At 37.8% G+C, this 20,075-nt stretch overlaps 1 protein-coding gene across 4 annotated transcripts in view; it reads left to right on the top strand.

The window, feature by feature from the left end:
• Eya4 (EYA transcriptional coactivator and phosphatase 4) overlaps window positions 1-20,075 on the top strand; it is a 251,289-nt gene that overhangs the window by 24,807 nt on the left and 206,407 nt on the right. For all 4 annotated transcript variants that reach the window (XM_052751178.1, XM_052751175.1, XM_052751176.1 and 1 more), the window contains exon 2: window positions 5,739-5,837. In XM_052751178.1, coding sequence (XP_052607138.1) covers window positions 5,805-5,837 — 33 coding nt within the window. In that variant the 5' untranslated portion in view covers window positions 5,739-5,804. The remainder of the gene's footprint in view (window positions 1-5,738; window positions 5,838-20,075) is intronic.

Raw genomic sequence — 20,075 nt, 5'->3', positions numbered from 1 at the left:
ATTTTGTGTTACAAGGATGAGTCTGCAAAGTCCATGTGCTGTCTTTATAAACAGTTCAAAAATAGCTCAGCCTGTAGTTTGTAGCCTTGGCTCCATGTAAGGAGCGTGAAGTCAAACAAGGTACTTGTTACTATTCACCTAAACTTGTTTCTTGGACACTCCTACTGTTTTCCTTTTTTATGGGCAGAGAACAGAGTCATGTGCATAGCCCAAGTACGCTCATCTTCACCTCTCTGAGCATTTGGCTGTGGAACTGGAGCTAGGTGTTCTTTGTGCCGTTGGCTTCCCTCTCTGGCATGCTGCCTGGGCAGTGGGAGCCAGCCAGTGGCTCACCCAGCTTTATGGCTCCATTACTGAAAGGTAGACGGCCCTGTAGGTAACTGGGTGTGCAGAAGCTGGGAGGCAATTTTTTTTTTTTTTTTTTTTTTTTTTTTGGTCTGGAGAGCTGCTCACAGCTATAATTCTCAACAATGGGGTGAAAATGTAAATTCTTAGACTTCCTTCATAGTTGTGGTTTTACACAAAGCAGCTTGAACAGTAAAGATAATTTAATTGAAGACTGTGAAGACAGCTAATGAAACCCTAGGAAGAGTGAGAATCAGGTCGAGCAACAACAACATCCAGTTGCTTAAGGTGCCAGGAACGTCTCCCCAGACTCACTCTTGTTCTTCTTTCTGGGTGAACTTCTTCTGTCTGTCCCTGCAGATAGTTTTTTTTTTACATCTTGCCACTGAAGGAGGACTAGCTTGATATTTTCCCCATGTCCTAAGCAAGATGCATCCTTAGATACAACTCATCTGATACAATAGAATAAGTCCAGGGAAACTACTTGATGCTTGACCTGAAAATAGGTCCATGTAAGTCACATACAGTATATGTCTACAATATACTCCTGTGTGAGCAGGTCTTAATTATTGTTTGACTTTGTTCAATTGAGACAAAGTCTTTCTGGCCTCAAATTTGCAATCCTCCTGCCTCAGTTTCCTTAATGTTGCAGGTATGTATCATCATGCCTGGTTACAAAGTTTAATTTTTTTCCTCTCAAAATACGCTTCTGAACATTCATTTGAAGTTTGAAAATGTGAACACCAATCCACAGATGAACTGTCTTGATGTCATAATATAATTTAGGGACGTTTTCCCTTGACCTAGACCACTGTCTAAGTGCAAACACCCTACTTACATCAGTGGGGCTGGCTGTGTCCGAGATGATGTATCATCCAATCATCTAATTCCACATCCCAGGGTCTGAACAAAGCTGCAGTAAAAGCTTGGGTAGTTTGTGGTCTAAATCTTTTCCTGGGGTTCTACTAGAACTGGAACATGGGTAAGGAAATAGAGGCTATTTCTTTGCCCTCTTTTTTTTTTTCTACAGTGAGAGGTGCATAGAGTTTCATCTGTGTTTACATTCTCCTAGCTACTCTAGTTATAGCTCCAGACTTTAGTTTCAGGACAAGGTCTCCAGGGAGCAAATACACAAGATCCTTCTCAGCCTTTGAAGCATCTTTTGGTGGAATGACCCTTCAAGATAGATCCTGGTACAAATGCAAAGAGGAGCAAGGAAGGGTTGCCTGGTTTGTCTGGAGGATGGAGTAAAGCTCTAAAGAGATTTGAGAGAGCAAAAGCAGACAGATAGTGTAAAACTTTATTAGTCTGGCTGTGTGTAACATGTGGCATTCAGAAGACGGGAGTGTGGGACCAAGCTAATGCTCCTAGCCAAGCAAACACCTATGATGCTTCATCTCTTCCCATGACACCGAGGAGAGCAGGCAGTGGAGGACTTGAGCAAACTCTAGAATGTATTTTGAGGTCTTGTTGATTCCTTGAATGTGAAAAGTACTATGCAGGAAGTCAGTAACAAAGCCCAGGTGTCTGGCTTTAATGCTGGTGAAAAGCATTGCCATCTGTGCGCACAGTCTAGAGGTATGGAGTTCTCTGTGTACGGATCCTTTTCTTGGCCCTTGTCATCTCATGCAGAGATAAAGCCCATCCTCTTCAGGTTGATGTTTCTTCTAGCTGAACCAGCTATTTTTTATTGAAAGTTTATTAGAGAGACAGATTAGGGAAATCTCCTTTATCCATTAATGCTGAAGAGTCATTGATCTCTACTACCTGGACCAGCCTGCATTGTCTTGAATGTTTCTAAGCATTCTTAACATTACATACACATATAAGCATATATCAGATTATGTATATGAATTAGAAGTATTACTGATTCTTACTCCAATTTTTAAGACCTAAGAATTTATAAGATACCCCTAACTTATATTATGACATCAAGAACCTATATATATTCTTCTACATAAGTTCTAACCAAAAGGATTTGATGATTTGTCTGTATCTTGAAAATTTGACTACAGGTAAAATAACCCCAGAATGGGGAGGTTGTTGCTATTCCTGTCTATAATTCAGCTTTCTGGAGCAGTGGCCTGGGATACAGCAGGCATCTAGATTCTCACCTCATAAAACAGCATGAGGTTACTGTTAGTCCTTAATTTTATATCTTTATTATAAGGTAATTCTCTTCTTACTTGATTCTAGGAGTGTTCTCATATTTTTCTTGTGTATTTGTGAAAACTAAATGTTAAAGGATTTAGTATAACAACCATTGGTAAATTATGATGTAAAATCATACTGTGTCTGCAATTAGCCAAGGGACTTTAGTGTGGTTCAATAATATAAAATCACTGGGCTCATAATATTTTAGGACCTGAGTGAGTTTGGCCAAGAACAAAAATTACATTAGCATTCAACCTCAAGCAAAGTAACAATTAATCTAAATTTCAAGGAAATATAAAGCGAGGCATTATGTTGTGACATGGAACATTGACAAAAATAACTCCCCAACTGAATATTAAGTAGATTCTAAACTGGTAGTTAACCAAAAAATGGGAAGTTTTTGTTTAATTCTCTTATATGCCAGTGTCTAAAGTCTCAGCTTTAATTTTGTTCTAGATGTTAAGAACACCTGAGATAGTGGTTCTTAAAAGATGGTTGTGTCTTTCCCAATAATCAACATCTTCAGTTTATTTTGCATGCAGCCTTCTGGATATGTAACGTTTAAGCATTGTGATCACATCTTTAAAGTAATTCATTGTGGTAACTGAACATGTGTTATAGTCAGTTTGGGGGCCTAAAAGATATGCTGAAGTCCTGAGCCTGAAACCTGTGAATGTTACATTATTTAGAGTTAGGATCTTTGTAGATTTTGACAGGTGAAGATGTGCTCTTAGTGTATTCAGATGGACCCTGATCCTATGACTGGTCTACTTGTAGAGGAAAATTTAGACTGTCTGTCTGTCTGTCTGTCTGTCTGTCTGTCTCTCTCTCTCTCTCTCTCTCTCTCTCTCTCACACACACACACACACACACACACACACACACACACACACACATGCCCACATACATGAATGCCATTGGAAGAAAAAGTCAAGGAGAATGCCATGTGGTAATGAGGTATAAACTGGATTGATGCATCTGTAAACCACAGAATGCCAAGAATTGTTGAAACCACCAGAAGCCTGGGGATGGGGAGGATGTGATTTGTTTTTTTCTATAGCCTCCAAGGGGATCATAGGTCTGCTGGTGTCTTGGTTTAGGACTTTTGGTTCATAGACTGTTTCAGAATAAATTGCTGCTCTATGCTACCCAACTCATGGTTCTTTGCTACTAAAGTCTTAGGAATTTGACACAACAGATTTGTTTGAAAATAAATGCATTTAATTGGCATCAATGATAATTTTCCTAGGAGCATTTTTTATGAGGTAGTCAGATGAATAGGGTATTATAAGCTAATTTTCAATACTAAGTTTTATGAATAGTCAAAACATTCCACTTAGTAATATTTCTTTCTACACTTTTTTTTATTGTCATAACATAAAGCAAGATACCCAGAAAACTGGAGTGAAACAGACTCTTCCCCAAAGCGCCATGTATATGAGACTAAATTTTCAACTTCAGCTGCTTCTTCCTATTCTTTTGTTTGTGTCTTCAGGTACCTGCTGAGGGCTGCATTTGTCCTTGATCTGGTCAACATATGAAGCACTGAGCTAGATGCTGTGGATAACTCATAGGAAGACAAACCTAGTCTTCCCTTACAGAGATTACTCTGGCATCTAAAGTTAATGTTAGAATAAGCCACAGAGGCCTTGGAGAGTCTATTTATAAAATTCAGTTTTCACTATGTGCTGTAGTTAAAATTGTTTTTATAAAACCATTTAATTTTTTTTAGCATTACTTGGTCTTGCATACTTATTCAACAGAGGAAAGATGAGAATTTGGGGGAGCATTTGGCTTTTTGGTCTTATCTTATATTGTTACTATTATAAAAATCTTCCTGTATGTGGGATCTAAAATTTTATGTCTACTTGGCTGGGGAAAAAGTATCACATGGTGTGGAGTAAAGATAATTAAAAGGTTAGTTATCTTTTGAGTAATTAGCTGATTATGTCACTGTAGTTTATTCAATACTTCTACTCCTACTTATCTGTCTTAACATAATTATTTTCCTCATCTCTTAAAAACTCTGTATTTTGAAAAATGATACCTTTTTGTGGCTCTCAGGACCAGGGCCTTGCAATTATCAAGCTTTGTCGTCAGCCCCTCAGTCAGCTCTTTAGAAAAGAAAAATGGTCTCAACAATTCTAGCAAATATAATAGTTGTTTGTTTGGACAGGGTCTCTCTATATACCTCTGGCTGGCCACTGTATAGACCAGTATAGCTTTGAACTTGTGGATTTCTTCCTTCTATTTCCTGAGTATTAAGATTAAAGGCACCTGCTATATACCCACCTACTATAGCACCTGCTATAAAAATCCTCGCTCTTTTAATGATTTATTAGTTTTATTTTATGAATTTGTTTTGCCTGTATGTATGTATGTCTGTGAATGATATGTATGTTTGGTGCCTGGAAGAGGGTACTGGATCCCCTGGAATTCAATTTATTGTTATAAGCCTCTATGTGGGTGCTGAGAGCCTAACCCAGGTCCTCTGTAAGAGCACTGTCTGCTCTTAACCACTAAAACATCTCTCCAACCTCTATTTCTTGTTTTTGAGAGGGGGAAACTTAGTTCTAAAGTCATTAAAGACTAATAATAAGTAAAAAAAAAAAAAAGAAAAGAAAAATGGTCATCCGATAGTTAAGACACATTTTCTTATTCTAAAAACAATCCTGAGCCGGGCGGTGGTGGCGCACGCCTTTAATCCCAGCACTCGGGAGGCAGAGCCAGGCGGATCTCTGTGAGTTCGAGGCCAGCCTGGGCTACCAAGTGAGTTCCAGGAAAGGCGCAAAGCTACACAGAGAAACCCTGTCTCGAAAAACCAAAAAAAAAAAAAAAAAAAAAAAAAAAAAAAAAATACTGAATTGCACTCTATTTACTCAGCTCATATTATGTAGTAGTGATTAATACAGTTCCCAATTTTCTGTCTAAGCAAAAATAGTATATTAGTTGCTTTAAGCAACCTGTGTTTCCAACGTTGTCCTCAGACATTTTCCTTTAACTGAGAGATTCCTGAGAAGCTGTTCCCATATACCAGTTCTGCCCTGATGTTATTCACAAGGTCATTATTCTTTGTAAGACATGGGAATAAAATTAATGACTCATTTCTTTCATCAAAAAGTTTACCCGTAGCCTACATACTGCCATCTATCTTGCTAAATCTTTATGTGCTTGATGATTCTGCAAATGAGTAAAAATTATCTTTTTTTTTCAATTTCCACCTTTTTTTTTTGTTTTAGATAGTCAGTTTTGAATACAAGGGAGCTGCTTCTACGTGGGAGTGGCAGGAGAAGTGAGAGAAACCCATGGAAGACACCCAGGACCTAAATGAGCAATCAGTAAGTCTCAATTCAACCTCAGTTCTGCTTTAAAATGAGATGCTAAGACTACTCTTGAAGCATTCTTAGAAATGAATTTGTTGCCTGCAGTAAGGTTTGGGGTTAAATATATTTTGTTGATTTTTGAATTCTCTTGTATGGCCATAAAATAGGCCTTTGGCAATGTGTGTTGTTCCTGCTTAATGATGATGTCACATTTTGATGTCTCCCTTGGTGCTCCACTTGGACAGTCTGAGGTTGGAAGACTAGGGTGTTGAAATCATGCTGTGTGTTTAGACAGTCTGAGCAATTTTATGCACTTCCTTTGTTATGTTTTGTTCCAAAAATGCTGGATAGTTTATATATTGTTGGCTATTGGGAGTATAATAGGGGAGAGGATATTATTAGCATGCCGATTGCTCATCTCATGGATGAAAACCACAGCACTCAAGGGCTTTCCTTATTTTACCGGATTTATCAGGACCAAGAATGTGGCAGTTTGGTAACAATCCTATTAACATTCTGTCTTCCTGTAGGGAAATGCTTGATCTGGCTTCTCCTCTTGCCTCATTAGTAGGGTCTCAGTGACACTAATTCTTTATTGTGTGCCGCTAGGGGGATAGACTGCTGGAAACTGCCATGCTAACCATTCTGCACACAGAAAACTAGTGAGGTCACAGGGAAGAAGACATAGATATCACCAAGAATGTGTTCCACAGGCGGAGCTATTCCTCCTTAGCTTGTCCAATCATGTTTGACCTTAAAGTCTAAGGTTTCCCAGGGACAATCGAGGACAAGATGCTTGTGTATAACAATGTAGCTATAGAAAAGGTGCATGCAGTGCATTTCAGTTTAAAATAAGAAGCAATGTGTGTCTTGGTGAAAAAGCTGCTATTCTAAACTGATTCAATTTGTTTTCTAGAAGATAATTAAACACACACATATATTGATGTTTTAAATTTTATACCTAGAGATTACCTTAGTGTGATTTCATTATGTAATTATAGCACTACTCATTTCCTATAGCATCCTAAGAAACACATGAAGAGCAATCACAATGCTGTGAAACTTGAAATCAACCAGTAGGTATAGGAGTCTTGAAAACCATCTGGTTTCAAAGACAAAGCTAACAATGACAAGCAAGGGCTTTAAAACAGTCTCCAAAAGTACTGGTTACTGAATTAAATATGTATGGCTAGCACTCTAGCTAGCAAGTGGATTCTAGTCATCATGATGTCTGTCTCTCTCCCACATGCCTTTGTATGTTTGAAGATCTTGCTGGGATCAGATTTCTGTGAGTGATCATGAGTCTGGAGGTCAACAGTGAATGATGCCATCACCTGAGAGCTATGATGTGTACTTTGTTCTAATAGTCTGAAATTCACTTATAAGCGTGCGTACGTGTGTGTGTGTGTGTGTGTGTGTGTGAGAGAGAGAGAGAGAGAGAGAGAGAGAGAGAGAGAGAGAGAGAGAGAGAGAGAGAGAGAGTATTAGGTAATCCAATGTCCAAATATTTTTAGAGATTGAGGAATTGGACAAAAAGTATTAAAGAGGGAAGAGTCCGAAAGAAGCAAAGTGACTCATTCATTAGTTACTCTAGCGAATGTATACACATGAGGAAGATTACCTATTTTCTAATATGTCTTAAATAAAAAAGTCACAATATGATTACATCATTTTTCCCCACTTCCCTTTCTTCTCTCTGACCCTTCCTATGTACCTCCTTACTCTTTCTCAAATTCATGACTGCTTTAATGCAGTTGAAGTTAAGGAAAACATATATTTACACTTAACATGAGGCTAAGATGTTACTGAAGGTTTTAGATCACTTTTGACCAAACAATGCCCACAATTGTGCTTATCATTCACTAGTTTCCTTTCAGTGATATTTCAGGGTTGACACAGTCTAACCATTTTTTTTAAAGCTCTTAGATATGCAGCAGCCAGGTGGAAGAATCAAATATCTATAGTGATCTCTCTAGCTTCTGGCATGACTCCATTTTCTGAGCTTAAACTTTGCACACATAGACCAGTCCATTCATCTCAAAGGTGTGTAGACGGATATTGAGAAGTGATAACGAATTCTTATGTTGTGGCTGGATGCTGCAAACTTGAAACTTCTGAGTGATCTTTTGACTCCAAGTTCATGGCTTTCTTCCTCATTCCACTATGTCTGATGATGGAACAGTTTGTATTGTGTCACTGGACAGGTCAAAGAAACTAAGACTATCCCCTTTCTGATAAAATAACTCATTTTTGAACTAAGTCATCAAATAACTTTAAATCTTGTTTAATGTATTAATTTCTCAAAACTTTTAGAAAAGTACAGCATTTATTAAAGTATAGAATAAACTTGATGAGATTGCAGTTCACAAGATGAAAATTTTGGGCATAGACACACAAATAGTAAGTGTGATTTATGATGCATGCGTGCTCCATCCAGCACTTTCCACACATTCTTCTTGATCTTCACCATAGCCTTGCAATATAAATCTAAGGGCTACCATTTCACAGATGGAGACGTCACCCAGATAGTGTTAAGGTCAAATAGTGGTTAAGGACCAGAGATTAAAATTGAACATACTTTCATCTTGCTCTAAAATCTGTACTGGATTTTTCATGATACAACATAGTGTTGGTAGTTAAAGGCTTGAGCTGTAGGGTTGGACATTACTTGCAAATACTTTATAAACAGTGAGAAATCACTTAGACTCATCCTCATCTGCAGAGTGGGGAGGATGATAGAAACATGTGGCATGTTATACTAGTGTGTGCTTCATTAATTATTCATTAAGATTAATACCTGTTCTAAATAACTTGAGGGTCATAGGAGATAGTACAATCAGTAAAATACCTGCAGCACAAATATGAGGACCTGAGTTCTGGTTCCCAGAACACACATAAAAGGCTCAATGTGGTAGCATTTAGTTATAACTCCAGCCTGCAGAGACAGGCTGATCCAGGGAGCACAATGGCCAGCCAGTCTAACCAGTCCATAAGCTCTATACTGTCTGAGAGATTGTCTCAAAATATGGTGGAGAGCAATAGAGTAAGACATCCAATGACATCAAGTTGTGCACCCTATAGGTACACTCACATATTTGCACATGTACACACATGCAAACACACATAAAATTGCACATCCCCATACATAGCACAACACACACACACACACACACACACACACACACACACACACACACACTACTTGTGATAAGAAATCTTCAATAAGTATTCCTTCTCTTTTGCCTAGCCAGCTCTTTTCTGGACCTTCCTACCTAGAGGTTTACAGATCCACAAACCCAGCAGATTAAAACCATCCTCATCAGCTCTCCTGTCCCTCCATTGTCCTCCTTTTCTCCTCTAATGCATATCACTGGCTTCTGTGAATGTATTCAGTATCACCTTCTCACAGCTGGAGTAAAACCACAATAGCAGTAGCAGCAAACATAACCATCCTTCCCCTACTCCATTGTAATGCCTGTCTATTCCTGACAGCTTTTCTCACTTGAAGTCATTTTCCATGCTTCAGTTTCCTAACTTTTATTTTATTTTATTTGAACTCTTGATTACCTGGTCCTGTTTCCAGACACTTCTCTTTCCAAAATACATGCCTAGTCACACCATTGCTCTACATCTTATCCTTCAACAGCTCTTTCTTGCCCTGTAGAGAGAGGGTCCAGTATAGTCCAGCATAAAAGACTAAATACTAATGACTTCCTCAGTCTCATTTCTAGTTTCTGTTGGTGTCCTGAATCTTCCAGATCTGTGGTTTCTACTCGTTTGTAAGTGTGATATAGCCTTTCTTCTACTAGACCACTCTGATGTTCTTGTAGACAGACACACTGGGAGCTCATTAACGCTGAGACACCCTCTCAAGCTTTGTCTTTTTTCTCTACCTCAAGAGCAACATAGTCAGCCATGCTGGTGAGGCCATGTTGTGTTGGCCACATGGATCAGCCACAGTTGTATCAGGTGCCTCTGCAGTGTGCTGTGGTAACCCTTTGGCATTATCTCTAGCCTAGCATTCACCCCTAAGAACTGAAACCTAATCTGTTTACTTGCTAGTCTAACTTGTGGATTATAAACTACTGAGGACCAATGGCAAGTCCCACCTGTCCTGAACTTTCTGTCAGAATTCTTGCGGATGTCCACAAACTTTTTTCTCTTAAAATGCTTCTATGTTTTTGATGAGGCATGTCAGTGAATGGCCTGACAAGTTTTAGAAAGGCAAGATACATTTCTCAGAATACGTGACCTTATCATGAATTTGCATTTGACTCACATTAGAGAAAAACTCCATAGAAAATCTAGTAACAGTTTACCTGCGCATTATCAAAACATATCTTCTTTCATGTCTATTTGCATTGTATTTAGCTCTTATTTTGCAGTTTAGCTAACAGCATCTAGAAAGTTTTAGGGCAATTAGAAATAAGACTTAACTTTCCTAAAAAGAAATAAGACTTACATTTCCTAGAATTCTGACATAAGTTTCTATTCCAGAGTTGCTTTTAGAAGAAGTTTAATCTTACCATCATTTTCAATTAAAAAAGTTATTCTTTTTGTGTGACTTGTCTCTTTTAAATTAATTTTTTTCTGTATGTGAGTGTTTTGCTTGAATTTTGTGTCTGTGCACATATATGCATATAGGTACATGCCTGGCTCTCTGAAAGAGGCCAGAAGAGAACACTGGATCCCTTGGGACGGGAGTTACAGATAGTTTTGAGCTGCCACATGTGTGCTGAGAATTGAACCTGGGACCTCAGTAAGAACCACAAGTGCTCTTAACCACTGAGCCATCTCTCCAGCCTCTAAAAACTTTATTTTCGATAACTGAGAAAGCTATAAGTTTAGACCATACTTAGCAATACTTCCTTTGATACTGTGAATATTATATATCTGGAATTCAAATAAAGAATAGACAATTTGGAGTATTTTTATAATGCCTGTAAATTCCTTATACATCTTATACAAGATGTATAAAAGTTCTATTTTGATGGAGTGGGATACTACTGCAGATTTTTTGCCTTTTGTATTATTCATTCAGACTAATGTGATGATGTCTGGTCTAAATTTATAATCAAGCTAGAAGGCTTGAAAATAAAACTTCATTAACTTAAAATATTATATGTTCTATCATAATTTTAAGTATTATATGTTACAGAGTATAATATTAGTGGGTACTTGTGAAGTGGAATGAGTAAGTTATAGTTCACGGTAGAATTGTCTTCTTTAAATGTTATATATCAAGGACCTGAACATTCCTGTCCATTTCAACATTGTCGCTAATTCAGTCTACTTGTCAGTACAATATTTTATTAATTATTACTTTTATAACATTTTAGAAGTATAATTTAATGTCAAAACTATTTCACAAATATCAAACTGAACACCATAAGGAGAATTTAACTGTGTGACATTTCCCTAAATTTGGAGAGCCATCATTAGGTTTTACTTCTGATAATATATAGTTGGGGCAGGACTTATAAAAGTTTAGTCTGGAAGGAAGAAGAAGGCATCAGAGCTTCAGATTTGCTGATTCTGTGTTGGATAGTTGTCAGACTCATAGAGAAGTTCTATTTTATGAAATAGAAGCAAATAAGACCTAGGATATCTTTGAATGCCTAAAGTCTCTTATTTGGACATACAGTTTACATACCATATTGTATTGACCCAGGAATTCTATCTTATGAATGAAAGGAAAATGATTGTTGATGATGGGAATATAGTGGGTTTCTTCTGTGCTTGGGGAATGGAGACCAATGGAGACCTGGGGAAAGTGAGCACAATGTAACTTCAGCACATGGAAAACTTCATTGATGGAAAGAGCTACCACTGATGGCACCATTCTGAATGCTTTATGTGACTACTCATTCAGCCTCATTGTGGTAAGCTCTGTCATAGCCCCAATCTGAAGATGATTCACTGAAACTGGGCTTAGATGATTACTGGAGGTTGGTGATTGATGGAAAGCTATTGGACTGTCAACTGAAAGTCTTATGCCCAAATCTAGGCTTCTTTGATCAACTCAAATGGTGTTCCGATACCCCAGTACTTTGAAGTATGTATTTAAAAAATCAAATTGGTTATATTTTATTTAAATGTCAATCGATTGTATTAAATATGGGTTTTGATGAGAAGTGTAATTTATTCCATCATAATTACAAACCAACTTCATCAGTTAACACTTTAATGAGCAGTTCTAAGACTGCAAAATGTATGGAATTAAATAAAATTCAACAGTTTCCATAAATAAATATTCATGGATCACAGGTTGATGTCTAGGAAACATGCTCAACTATAAATTAAAAGATAAGACCACAGAATTTCTATCCTGCTGCACAGTTTAGTTTAGTGTGTGATGGCATGATATTGCATCCACATCAATTCTTCAGTTGATTTGGACAGTTGCTATTAATTTGTTAAGTGATTATTTGTAGAGCATTGTTGTATTTGAAGCATGATTTAAGGGTACTTGGGAAATAAATTCAGAAGACATCACTAATCTTGCAATTTATATGATAGTATAGGGGAAAGCATTAAACAAACTTTGGAGAAAGTAGTAATGCAAAGGAAAAAATATGTCACAAAGGAAGGTAGGAAATGCTTAAGGGGTGGGTTGCATAGGTGAAGGACAGCTGTGGTTTGGGGAAAGAATCAGAAAGGCCTAACAGAGCAGATGTCATGCAAACGATCAAAGGAAGTGAAGAGACTAGTTATGTGAAAATCTGAGGCAAGGTCTTTGGGTTTGAGAGATCAGCAACAGAAAATCTTCAGGGTGATAGATGCCCAGCACTTGTGGAGAAGGACAAGGACATCAGTGCTGGTGGGGTGATAGAAAAGGGCAGAGATGAGGTCACAGAGATTATCCGCATGGGAGGGTGCAGGTGTTCCCAGGTCATTGAAATATGTTTAGCATTTGCTTAGTGGCATCTAAAATGATGGGAGGATCTTGAGCTCAGGGATATTTGAGTAGTTCTTGAGAAATGGGAAAGATGAATGTAATGCAATCTGTTGAAAAATATACAAGGAGAATAATTCACTGATAAACATGCTAACATTCTTTGAGCAGCACCATGCTAAGTGCTTTGAAGGCCATGCTGTGACATGAATTTTTAAAAGATGACCCTGGCTTTGAGTCCAAAATGGATTAACAAGGATAGTATTATTTGATAAGCTGGCAGTGGAGGTGGTGAGAAGTGCTGGGTTCAGACACTGTTTTGAAGACAAGAATAAGAAGACTTGTTGATACAGTTGGATGCACACTGTTAGAAAAAGAAAGGAGTCACAGATGATTTCTACTCTTTGTCCTGAGTACTGGGAGGGATAAGATTGACATTTATTGAGATGGGATGGCTTGAAAAGACTAGACTAGGGTGGAGATTGGGAGCTGCATTTTAGACACAATGGCAGAGACAATGCTGTTTTCACTAACCTTGTTCTATAATCTTCTTTACTCATGTATCTCTCTGCACTTGTCAGTCTTCTTCCATGAGGACCAGGCCAAATAACACGTTCTAGTCTGAAATCCAAGGGCATGAGCTATAGGTATTGTTTCCAGGATGAGACTGTGAAAGTCCATGCATATTTCTTCAGTTCATCTCTTCCCATAGGGTGATGAATGAGCAAGAATCTGGATCACTCAGACACCGCATGGGGGACAGATTCTCATGAAACTAATAGGGGCATGTGAAATTCTACCTGCTGTTAGCCACTAAGAAGAAATGTTGTAGAGTCAGATGTCACCATCTGGGACTGAAGTGAGGAGGGTAGACTGGACATACAGAATTGGAGACTTCCAGGTATCAGGGGGAAACTAGAGAAAGAAAATTGATGGAAACAATTTAGACAAAAGAGTTGAGTTTAGATAGAGAAAAACTAAAAGGATGAAATCATTGGATCCTACAAATTTAGGGATCATGGAGATGACAGTCATACTATAAAATAGAAGATAATTGCTTGGACCTGCTGCCCAAACTCATAAGACTGAATTGTTCCGTTATGATCTATTTCCACATGTAGCCAATCTTTGTTTGTTGTGCTCCCTTCCAACATTTCTAGCAGTCACATATCCAGGTTTTGATTACTGTGTTCATCTATGTCTGAGGGTAGAAAGGACCAGCATACATTTATAAACAAGTACTGGTACATCACTCAATTCAAGATTTCCATCAAGGTTACCAAAAACCATAAAATATTTAGAATGATATATTTCTTATCAAAGAGTTATCATTTATCATTACTACACTTGCAAATGTAACATATTGGCATTCTGTCTTGGCAAAGAATTTGACCGCAGCATCATGTGTCTTATCATCAACATCATTCATGTTCAAGTTGGTTAACTCTGCTGTGAGGTGGCAGTGAAGGGATTGTCCTGTACAAGGAATGATGCTTAGCAGCATCTCTGATATATACCCACTAGATGTCAGTAGCAGCCCCTTCCTTTTTTGTGTAACAATTAAAAAAATATCTTGAGACATTATCAAATATCTTCTGCAAAGGGAGGGGGTAGCAAGGATAGTGATCTGCAACACTCCTGACTTCAGGGAGTTACTTATTTATAATCTTGAATATAGTATCTAAAAATATTTGAGTTAGATTCATTGAACTTTTAATATGACATGTTGTAAAACATCACTGAAGGGCCTAGGATGGAGAAACAAAAACATAACACAGAGTATAAGAAAGGAAACAAAATAATATTGCAACAGGAATAGATTAGACTCCACAGTACTATCCAATTACCAGGAAAAGCCTTCTCAGGAACAGCTCACATATAGGATTCAGTCATACCTTCAAAGGCACTTAAAATGGTGGGATAGATTACATCCTACCCTGGGAAACATAAACATAAATATATCTCAGAGGTAGACAACGTAAGTGGGTAATGTTTGCTTTTGAGCCCAGGATGGATTGGAATTTCGAGATTAGAAGTGCTAGGAGAATGAGAATGTGGGGAATGGGTAGTACAGTTGAATGGACTGAAAAGAACTTTAAAGTCAAACAGATGTAGTCCTGTTCCTGGGCAGCCAGCATGATGGCATCACTGTACAACATGCAGAGACATGTTAGATGTTGTTACCTTTCTGTCGCTGAACTTCCAACTCAGACATAATCATATCAGTTTTGAGTAAGTAATATAGTTAAGACAGTATTTTAGGAAAATTAACTTGTGAGGAATGTTAATGAGGAATGAGAAGTCTTCATTGTAGAGATGTTTCTATGGTGAAATGAAGTCTAGGAAAATGGCAGCAGATAAATCTAGAAGACTACTAAATTTGTGAAGTAAGTGTGGGAGGGTAACTTAGGGGCCTTGAAGCTGGTTATGCATGAACTCAAAAGATCTTTGAACTTCAAAAGGAAAACATCATATGTAGTATTTTTGCTTTTCTAGAAATAATCTCTGTACAAACTAATCATTTATGCTGAAATATGAAGACAGACATGTACATCAATTTAATATGTAAACATGTAGTTCAATAAAATCTTATAGAAACTGGCAGTAGACTACTAACCATGCTCTGGTAATCTGTGGCCTAAAGGAGTGATTTGACAGTGGAAAACGACAAAGGAGCAAGATGAATGGAAGGAAGTTGAGGAGGAGGCGAGGCTGAACTTGATAACTAACTGGACTGAGTTAATAGGAGGAAGGGTAGATGTTGAAATGGAGACAGAAAAGAATTACGTGGAGTTGCTTAGGAGATGTTATAAATGGAGCTCAGGAGTGGGATGGGAGTCAAGACATAAGGAAAGAAAAAAGCGTGTCTGAGTGTTAGACTTTTTTTTTTTAGAACATGTCAAGCTATCAATTGATGAAACTCTGTTGGGCCGTGAGGGGCTTAGGGTGCCCATGGGGAGCAAAACAGTACTTCCTTTCAGGGATGTTTTTGAGAGGAAACAATGTCTAAGACAAGGACAGAGGAAAAGAGCGCGGTCTGAGGAGACTAGTATGAAGTAATAGAGGAGAGGAACTGGGAGAGACTGAGAGGAAGATAACTAGTGGGACAAGAGTTCCCAGAGCCATGGACCGAGAGCACTTTCTGGAAGATTAGTTACTACTCTGTGTATGTGAAGCAGATGGGGACTGAGAAAGAGGCTGTTTCACTTGTTGATCAGAAAGTCATGGGTGGCATTTCAGAATGAAGTCCCATTAGAGATGTGGCAAGAAAAGGCACGTGGATGGTAATATGGAAGGGAGAGAGAGCTTGGAAGCTTAAAGAGAAACCGGGTGGTAATTTAAGAGGGACCTGTGCACAGCTGATGACAGGCTTGAGAAGGGATCCATCCATGGATAATATGCTCATGTTTTGCCTAAGGGATGATGGGACTTGATGGAGAACAGAACGGAGACAACTTGATGGTTGAGAGCTTTAATACTCTGACTCGAGGAATGTTAGACCTTGTATCATCAAGCATTCCAAGGCCCTTTCCCATATGGTACTAGTTTTGTCAGTAATGCGGAAGCCGAGTACATTTGTTCATACAAAGTCAGGAAGTACATGGGAGCAGAGTAGGATCAAGGGCTTAACTAGTATCAAGAAGATTTGCCATAGCCATTGTTCAAAAGTGGTAGGTGATCTGAAACCCAGCGCATAAATAATTCAGGTCTTTCCAGCTTTCTTTTTAGCAAAATATAGGTCATTGACTAAGACTTATACTGTGTGTTGGCATTGCAAGTTTATGTATTTTTCATTGAGATCATCAAGAAAAGAGAAAAACAGCTACTGAATAATGAAAATGTTGTTAGCCACAGAAGGAGCTGCTTGAGTGATATTTACTGGATATCACGATTGATAACATAACTATTTTTGTTGATGTAACTAAATCAAGTTTGATGCAAGTATGAGACTGAAACTATTAGAGATAGACTTAAAAATGTTTAGTTAAAGTTGATTCTCTGTTCAGGTTTCTTCAGGATGCAGAAAAGGCTTGCAAGGGGTTAACTTGTGGGAAAGCTCATGTTAACTCTCTTGGCAGGAAGTAGGGTAGAGGATTAGAAGAAGAGTGCAGACAAAAAACAAACTGGAGTTGAAAAAGAGCAAACATCAACTCCTTACTCTGTGGTTTGCATTTAACCTCAGCTGCAGTGGATATACATGAGCAGTCACATACACCTGGGGTCTGAGTCCCAGATGCCCACCCACCCTGACTTTTGTGGTGCATGCACTGACTGCCACAGTCTTTATCAGTGTTATAAATAAATGCGCACATAATGCATGTGAGCATACAAACTAATTCACTTATCACAGTTAGATTAGGTGGACGTTATTGCTGTCCCCTAGATTCTAGTCCAGAGGGCCATCTTTGGAGTAGGTGAAGGAGTAGAATTTGAACCCAAGGTGTCTACCTCAAGAGATAGCAAGCTTAAGTGCTTAGACAAAACTTACTTATTTTTCATTCCCCAACTCCACCTTTAACAGAAAGCCTTCAACAATGTTTTAAAATTTTAATACATGAAGTGGAAAATATTAGATCTGTGCCAATTTTTTTTCTTATTAACCTTTCCTCTAATTCACAGCTCTATCATACCAGAAACCGTGTGGAGAGGGTAAACTGAGGACAATACATACACGAGTATGGAACAACTCTTGCTTCATATAAGCATTTATTAAATTATTGTGATTGAACTCTAGCTGAAATTGGCAGCTTGGGGTCATTTTAAAGCACTCCAAAAGGTGTGAAGCATCCTACTTCGTGTTTGTTTTTCTCCTAGTTATTATAAGATAGATCGTGCTTATTTCTCAATTTGCTGATTAAATAAAAAGACATTGGGCGAAATTTGGGGATTATAATGTTTTTTTTTTTCTTCTGCAAGACAGAAGGTTGAAAAGTGCCCTTTCATTTCTTACGCAATAAATTTCTTGCCAAGTTTGTCTCTTTTTCATCTTGCCACACTTAATGTGAGGGCTAGAGGACTTGTTGCATAGGCGGAAGGGATAGATTACACTCTCCGAATAATTTATTATATGAAGGCAAGTTGGACTGACAGGATCTGTGCTCCCTTTATAGCAAGAGCAGCAAGGCTTCTTGACTGACTCCAACACCCATGCCTAATGTTTGAAAGCGTGGTTTTTGCCTAGGGTTTCTTGACATTTGGGTAAGGTTCTGAAGAACGTATGGAACAACTCTTGCTTCATATAAGCATTTATTAAATTATTGTGTTTGAACTCTAGCTGAAATTGGCAGCTTGGGGTCATTTTAAAGCACTCCAAAAGGTGTGAAGCATCCTACTGTGTTTGTTTTTCTCCTAGTTATTATTTACTGCTCAATCAGCATTAGCAGTAGACAAATCATTTGGCTGCTAAGTTACACTAGTATAGAATTTCAAAGGGCCTTATTAGAGAGAGATGTAATTTCATCCTCTGGTCCTTTTATAGAACAGAGTGCATATCTGGATTACTTCATTTTGACCCGGAATTAAACAATGGACTTAAATTGTGAACAGGAAGTTAAAATATTTGCTCAATAAAAATTTGAAAAGACAGTGTGGGTTGCTTTTGAAATTGATAAGGATGTCTTTATACTTCAAAGTATTACACTCTTAATTTAGATAACTCTCCTCTGAATAACTCCAATAATTCTGATTGTGTAAGTTTATTTTAGAAATCATGTTAATGAATAAATATGTTAACTAATACATTTGATGGATATTTAACAATAGTATCTTTGCAAAATTGATACATATGTGTATGTATATATATATGATTTTGCATATTGCATATTGCCAGTGTTGAGGGGTGATACTCACAAGAAAAAAATGTGGAATAGATGTCATGTGGTAACAATGCTTCAAGTATTAATATTAAAGAAAGTAAGAATGGAAGCCCATACATTCAAGAAAAGGAGTTTTTATAGCTTCTGTGTTGAGAAGATGAAAGGACCATGCTGGGATGCTCCCACGCCACTTTACAGGAAATATTGCCCCTTGAATTCTACTACAGCTGTGCCACCTCACTCCAATGCTGACTGCTTTCACTTCACCTGGTGTTCTATAATTTGAATATTATCCACACCAGTTCTTCTTTGGATGTTTCTATCCTGCTTGTAAGATTGTGAACTTCTTATTTTCTTTTCATGAAGTCGAATTTTCACTGATCAGGATCCCAGTGAGGCTGATTTAGTTTCCCATCATGTTTTTTTTTTTTTGCTTTTATGTCTTGGATTTTCAGTCATTCAGAATTATAGGACTTGCATCCTGCTCCAGGAAAGTAGTTCTGCAAGTGACAGCCTCTGTGAAGAATCACAAGAGGTATTTAAATGGTGGTAGTAAATAACTTGTCATAGGGAGCCAACAAGACTTTCGAGAGTGTTCATCTGTTAGATGTTTATAGTAGACCTTGTTAGCTATGGTTTTGCTTTCCAAGGTTTCGGATACCTGCAGTTCAACCATGGTCCAAAAATACTAAATGGAAAGTCCCAGACATAAACAGTTTATACACTTTCAATTGGGAACCCTTCTAAGTACAGTGATAACAATCTCACATCCCCCCATTTTATTCTCCTGGGATGTAAGCCATTCCTGTGCCTAGCAAATTCATGCTTCACTTCCAACCTGTCTTTTAGTTACCTAGTAGCATTCTCTGTTCCCTCTGGTACCAGACTCTTGGGTAATGGGTAAAGACTTCATTGTGCTTGTCTTGAAGCACATTATTAAATAGACTACCATTGTATCGTAAGCCCCATCTTTCACCTCATTTAATCTAATGGATACATCATAGCATCTTCTGTTGTCACAAAGAAGGGTCATCATAGTTCAATCAGTTTAGGTCTTTCTCTGTTGCCCAGGTAGGTCCTGAACTCTGATCTGAAGGAATACTCAGGTTAGTCCTGAACTCTGATCTGAAGGAATACTCATGCTTTAGCTTCTTAAATAGCATAGGTTACAGGCATGTGCCTTTATACATGGTTCAATAACATTTTTTTGAGGGGAAAATTGACACAACTATTTCAGAACATTTTTAAAAAATGCCAATTTAGTTATTAGTTATGTTCACCCCTCACTGAGTCTAATCTATAAATTAGTTATGCCACAAGTATATATTCATAGTAGAAAGCATAACATTTATAGCATTTGCATCAATCTGTGCTTTTAGGCATCTCATGAGAAATGGAAGGAACTGCCTGAAAATAAAGGAAAGAAGCTATTGTAGATGATACTTACTATAATGATATCTTCCCTCTCTTTCGGTGCCTCTGACACATTCCTTGGCATATATATTCATCTTTAATAGTGCATCAGGAAAAATTAATGATAAT

This window comes from Peromyscus californicus, unplaced genomic scaffold, assembly GCF_007827085.1.
Source record: "Peromyscus californicus insignis strain IS unplaced genomic scaffold, ASM782708v3 Scaffold_22__1_contigs__length_63687245, whole genome shotgun sequence".
Lineage (NCBI taxonomy): Eukaryota > Metazoa > Chordata > Mammalia > Rodentia > Cricetidae > Peromyscus > Peromyscus californicus.
Note: the sequence above shows the minus strand (reverse complement) of the source record. Positions and strands in the feature narration are given on the sequence as shown.